The sequence below is a fragment of the Buceros rhinoceros genome, unplaced genomic scaffold, assembly GCF_000710305.1.
Source record: "Buceros rhinoceros silvestris isolate BGI_N320 unplaced genomic scaffold, ASM71030v1 scaffold16711, whole genome shotgun sequence".
In the NCBI taxonomy this organism is placed as follows: Eukaryota; Metazoa; Chordata; class Aves; order Bucerotiformes; family Bucerotidae; genus Buceros; species Buceros rhinoceros.
This window is the reverse complement of record NW_010393817.1, coordinates 1,400-7,805: the sequence shown is the minus strand read 5'-3', so window position 1 is coordinate 7,805 and position 6,406 is coordinate 1,400. Positions and strand designations below refer to the sequence as shown.

At 50.5% G+C, this 6,406-nt stretch overlaps 1 protein-coding gene across 1 annotated transcript in view; it reads right to left on the bottom strand.

The window, feature by feature from the left end:
• Positions 1–4,978, bottom strand: part of PTTG1IP (pituitary tumor-transforming 1 interacting protein) — a gene marked incomplete at its 5' end in the record, with an annotated part of 6,157 nt that extends 1,179 nt beyond the window's left edge. The window contains 5 exons of the mRNA XM_010145018.1: positions 525–571; positions 953–1,018; positions 1,122–1,224; positions 3,917–4,025; positions 4,926–4,978. Of these exons, the coding sequence (XP_010143320.1) occupies positions 525–571; positions 953–1,018; positions 1,122–1,224; positions 3,917–4,025; positions 4,926–4,978 (378 nt within the window). The remainder of the gene's footprint in view (positions 1–524; positions 572–952; positions 1,019–1,121; positions 1,225–3,916; positions 4,026–4,925) is intronic.
• Positions 4,979–6,406: the final 1,428 nt, after the last annotated feature.

Here is a 6,406-nt window from a genome sequence, read left to right as displayed (position 1 = left end):
CCCCCCCGGAAGCGGCTGCCAGCATAGAGAACCAACTCTGTGGCTGGGCTGGTGCCCACCACTCCTGCAACTGTGGGCACCCAGACCCCTGCCTGGCCTCTCCATCCCAGGCTGCTGCCTCCCCAGCCACTCACTGACCACAGGGCTGTTGGAAGGCCATGCCTGAAGGGCAGCAGCAAAACGGCTGGTGCTTTGTCCACCAGCTTTTGCTTCTTTCCTCCTGTCGAGCCCCAGCAGCTTCTCCCCACGTGATGAGTTTGGAGCACACAGGTCCCACGGAAAGTTAAACACTCCCTCTTCCCTGCCCAAGGGGAGAGCAGCTGTGTGGGGTTGCACACCATGACCCAAGCATCTCTATACTTTCTCCCAGAAGGCAAGAGAGCAATTCACTGAGACAGGAGGAGCAAAGACTCTTTTCCCTGCTGGGCAGATCTCCTCTGCAACTGTAGCCATAGCAAGAAACACAGTTACTGAGGCTGCTCAATCTAAAGCTTAGTTTGAATTGCTCGCGTTCAGCAGTGTACCGTATTTTCTTCGGATTTCATCATGCCGTGATTTCATCTCTGCTCTTCTGCAAGAAGCAAACAGAAAAAATATGAGAAGTGACTTCAGTACAAAACCCAAGCAGCTCCTTGCTTCTTCCCAACTTATGTAGCTCCAGGCTGACAGGATTTTTTCAGCCTGCCATCCACCTCCTCTGGGGACCATCAGAGCCTACGCATGTCAGCAGCCCTCAGGGAGTCAGATACACAACACTGCTGTGATGCTGCATCCTCAAGTCACCCCAGAAAGACACTGCTCGAGAAGTTTACATCTGAGGTAGGGTTGAAGCAGCCAATAACTGCATGTGTCAAGCCCCATGTGCCTCCTGGTGTCAAGTTTGACAATAGAGACAGGAGCTAAATCATTCTGTAGCCTGAGGCAGTGTGGCTCACTCACAGGGCAACCTCACCTCTCCTCCTGCCGCATCCGCCTCTTCTCCCGCTCTCTAGCCACTCTTTCGTCATCTTTATCTGGCCTGACAGACAGAAGAGCCTGTTAGCAGCACTTAACATCCACGCAACAGTAAGCGGTTGCATCTGAGCTACTCCAAGAAGACAGGGAACCCCTCCAATACTTGCTTTTTGCTCTTTTTCTTACAACAGCAGCAGCAGCAGACCCCCAAGGTGATAAGGATTGTTCCTCCCACCACAGACATTGCAATGATCAGGGCTTCAAAGTTCACTAAAGGAATTGACAAAACACATTTAGCACACAAATATATGGCTGCCTGGAGTCACAGTATTTACAAGCATACAACTACTGTCATCAGCAGCTTCCATCACTGGGCTGGAGACATACAAAAGAGCCTGGGAAAACAAGATGGACATTGTTATCTATAGGTATAACAAGTGTTGGCACCAGCATGTACACACCATCTGAGTATATGTAGCTGCTAGCTATAGCACTCAGTTACAGGCTGTGAAGAAAGGCAAGAACAAACACTCAGGTCAAACTCCTCTGGTAGAAAGGAGACCAAAATTGTCTTAATCACTAATCCAGGTGAATTGTCACACATCAAGGCAAAAAACAACCAGAGGCTTCAGTGCCGAGGAGCAACTTCCAAAAGAGATGCCACAGCTTAGCACTGGAGTTACTGCCCACAGAAGCCAGCCTCAGAAGTCATCTCAGATGAGATAAGGGTGGGCTGGAGGCACATAGCAATGTCTGGAGTCCTTGGGCAATAGACCAAGTGAGACAGGAACCACTGGGATTTATTGGCTTGGGGCCAGCAGTTTTGCAGATGAAGGCAAAGGGTTGCTTCATGCACCCTACCACCACATCTGCCCAGGGCTTTGGGGATCTGCTCACCCATGCACAGAGCAAAATCCCCTGGGACATGGTAGTGAAGCAGCAGCCTTGCCTCTGGTTCCCAGGAGGCAGTGGTCCCAGGAGGCACTCAGCTCCTGCAGTAATAGCTGTAGAGACACCAGCCAAAACAGGCATATCTAGTTATCACATGAAATCCTTTGCAACAAAGGGGGGTTTCTCCCAAGTATGATTCAGACTGCATCTATGGAAATTTTTGTTTAGGAGCCACTTGACACACAGCAGCCAAGTTACAGAAGTCCTAGTGCACTTGAGCCTGCTCAGAACACTTCTGATCCCCGCTTCTCCATGCAGCTCATACTCTGAGGCCAGTGGAAAGCCCAAGCACCACATGTGGTGCCTTTCAGGAGATGCCTGCTTGTTCCCTCACTCACAGGGATTCAGTGGTAGCAGGCTTATTGGGGTGCAGGCTGAGCTGACTCCACCACTGAAGTGCTTTCAAAGCCTTCAGGCTCCTGCTCTCAGTGAAGACCTTCATCACTGCCAACAACTGTGCCATCCAACACTCAAATCATACTAAGTGTCTACCCAGGCTACTGCGTCAACCACCATGCAAGGAATGTGGTTCCAGATACCAACTGCAGAGAGATGCCATGGCTTAGCAGTTCACCAGTGAGACCAGAGGTCAGCAAGCACCAGCTTGGAGACACTTCCATTTGTCTCCACAGGTGGGCTCACACGGCCCCTCCACCAGTCACCTAGCAGCAAGGAGGTCTACAAGTCCATGTTCCCAATAAGGCTTTGAGAAAAACTGTATTTGAGACCTGACTTCCCCCAGCACTGTATTGCCTCCGAGCAATGTGAAGCTTTTGCTGACTGCACTGCAAGCAGACACATGGAGTCATGCAGGGAACAGGCCAAAACCCAAGGATCAGGAGTCAGCCCAGTGGGGTTGAGACAAACCCAAACAGATTTTTCAGCTCAAAAGGGAGCTCCTCCACCAGCACATGTCTGTATTGGTGCTTCTGAAAGCTTGGGTCTCAGGGTGAGCCTGGGTTCAGATCACCCCTGCCCAGAGAGAGGTCCATGGCAGAGCACTGGGCACTCCTCCACCTGATGGTAAAAGCTTAAGTATCACACACCAAACTGCAGACTCATTTAAGAGCTAATCTCTAAAGCAAGTTTTACAAGCAAATGAATGCATTCTTATATAATGAAATTTTGTGAAGCTACTCACAGAAAAACTTGTGTAAGATCTTGAAATACAAGTTTCAAAAAAGCATCCCATAGTGCTCACGAAGAGAAGACTCTTTGTCCACAAAGTAGAGGAGCAGTTTTAACTCTTGTGGGTAGAGAGCCCAGCCTCAAGCACAATAGATGACAGGAGTCCACAATTCAAGTCTAAGTTCCCACCATCAAGGGGACGGGTGAGAGAAGTCAAGCCTCCACTCACTTTCTAGCTGTCCCAGCCCACAAAAGCTGAGTCCTGTCTGAGCACACTAAGGAAGCTAACTAAACAAGACACTAATTTCTCCAGAAACCTACCAGGAGACAGAGCACCAAGGAGAAAGAGCAGCTAACAGTCAGCTGTCAGCCAGAAAAACTCCTGAGAAGAGCCCCTGTGAATTTTAAGGGCCTGCCAGGGACAGCAGCCCCATTGCTGCAGGTGGAGAGCCAGCATCCATGCAAGGAATGATGGATGGGGCACAGAGGAAAGAGACAACAAAGAGACAGACACTAGCATGCACACTTCAAGCACTGGGAAGGGTTGCACAGGCAGCAGACCACAGAGTGCCTTTGACTCTTGCTCCTAGGCGCTAGCCACATTTGGAAGCCTCCACCGTACCAAGGCATGAGGAACATATTTACAGCAGCTAAAGCCCCACGGGTGCTTCTTGCCAGAAGGCAGAGACTGCTCACACTCAGCTTTCTCACCCACACTTCAAGAAGTTTGGAGAACCCTGACTGACTTCAGACAGTCATTGCTACACCATCAGTAAGAAAGGGAAGAAAGGGAAACCTCCCATTACCACTACCCTGGCTGGCAGTCAGTGCCATTTAGCAGCAAGCCCTAAAGGTAATCATCGCTCAAGCATGATGCACTTACCCCAGCAGACACCCCAGCGTGCAGAGCGGAGCTCACAGACATCAGCAGAGGGGAGGACTCTTCGGACAGGGTACTCCATGCATCTCCCACTGCTGGCACACCACAGGCACTGGGACACAGGAAGCAGGCAGTACAGTGTTACTGGTGCACAGCAGCAGTGCAAGCTAGCCACAGCAACAGGGCCACCATCATCTGCTTCCAAAGACCAGGTACCACCCAGCAGCAACTGAATGCACAGGAGTTACAGGTGTGTTCCTTGTCTGCACTAGGAGAGGCAGGTGGAGGGAGTGCAGATTTCTAGAGCAAGTAAAGATGCTGAGAACCCTTCGGCTGGGTGGTAATGGTAGTAATCACCAAATCCTTTGCATTTGTCCTGCACACCATTTTTGGGACAAGAAGAAAGCCTTTGAGACAAGCCACTCAGAGCTGATGAGCAGGAGAGGTTTATGCATGCCTTCATTAGTCTTTCCCAGCTAGACTACCTGCAGCAGCTTTGCACTCTCCTCTGCTGGTGGCTCCAACACCCAACGCCAGTGTTCAGTTTTGTTTGTTCATACCAATTCTGGCTGCACCAGCTGTGAAATCTGACTCAAGTTTGCTGATATCAGAGATAAGGCAGCAGAAGCTGGCAGGAAACGGGAACTCATCCCACATCCACCCAGTGCCACAGCACCCACTGACTGCTAGACAGGCAGCTTGACCAGCCAGTTCAGCCCACTCAGCTCCATCATGCATGTCGCCCTGACAGTGCGTCCCATCTGAGATGAGAAGCTCAGCAATTCCATTACTCAACTTGAAAAGCATACAACAAAACCCAAGCAGTTTCTAGCCATCTCTTTCCTAGAGCACCGAGAGCCATTTGCCCTCTTACCATCATGTGCGAGTAGCATTTGCAGCATGGTCAGGACAAGGGCAGAGAAGCAGCCCCCCCTTGCAGAACAGCCCTGCAAAGCTCACACCATGTTTTCAGACATTGCAGGAGGTTGGAAGTTTTACTGCTGCTACTTACAGTGACATTTTTCAGACATTCCTCACAGCTTCTGTTCGTATACCAGTGACAATCTACAGGAGGGAAAAAAGACATGTCAGTATTTTGAAGAGCTTCTTAGGCTCCTCAGAGCCTGCTCCAGTCCAATGCTTTGCCCATTCTGGGAGGCACTCCCTTCCATTGGGCCAGTGGCGATACAGCATAACGCTGCTGCAGGAGCTGCCAGCTTCAAAACACAGTGTCACGGTGGGAGGCCCAAACGCAAGTGAAAGTCACCTGCCTTGCCTGTGCTGACCTAAAGCACCAAGCTGCGAGTACACCATGAATTCTAGTATGTGGGTCTTATTCCTGTGAAAGCCTGAGCATCTGCTCTGGCCAGCAGGCAGTGGGCAGCTGGGGACAGTCCAGAAGGACCCTGCAAAGATGAGGACAAGCATTGGGCAGGCAGTCCCACATCACTGGAAGACAGAGCAGCTCAAGCAGACAAGCCCCAGAAAAGGAATTTAATACTAGGAAAAGCAGCAGCAGAGGAGCACGAGGAGAGGGCACAGCTATGGTCCCTGCAGGGGGCCATACCCTCCTGCTGCACATGAAAACTGTGCTTCAGCAGGAAACCCTCCAGTGACAGGAGCAGCACCACAACTGAAATCTGCCCCCACATTCAGAACCTCTTTCAACCCCCATCTGACAGAGGAAGACTCTTGCTGTACTACAGACACAGATGGCTCTCTGCACCAGCGCCACCATGGATGACGGCACACCCAGGGAATGCAGGTCAGCTGGGTAGGGGGCATGGATCATATCTGAACAAGATGGCCCAGTCCAGCTGCCTTGCTGGGTTTGCCTGCAGCTCCCAGCAGTTCTAGCTCTTCAGGAAAGTCTTCCTATGGAATACTCGCCTGCCATTTCACTGTTATGCTTCCCCAGATCCTTGGGAAGGTTGATTTGCCAGCCCTTCAGGATCAGCCATTTAAACCTCAACCCTGCCTAAAGAGTATAAGCATCAGCCTGTTTGACTGTGGTTTAAAAAAAAAAAAAAATCACAACAACCCAAACCCACAATCCAATTTGTCTGACTACTCAGTAAGTGGTGGAAGAAGAATCACTGTTTTGCAGCACCTTAATCAGGAAAACAAAATCTGTCCCAGAGGTGCTTGTTTTCCACACTCAAAAGCAGCAAAGCTGCATTCTCTCTGTCCAGCTGGCAGGAACCCTCAGCTGTGATCCACTGTCCACAGTCACATGGTCTGCACAGCCCTTCAAACAACTGGGCAATTTATTAACATAGCTTAGATAAGGGTGTTTACACACTGCCTGGAAAGGTCGAGATTGCAGATTTTAAGCACTCAAGGAAGCTGTGTCTTACCCACTCCTCCAGCTGAGGCCGGAAGAGCATCACAGCGCCTGTGCTGCCCCTGAGACTGTTTGCTTACAAGGAGTCACAAAGCAGCCCACTCACACTGCAAAAGGCTGTCAGTAGGAAAACAAGAGCAGTTTCAACC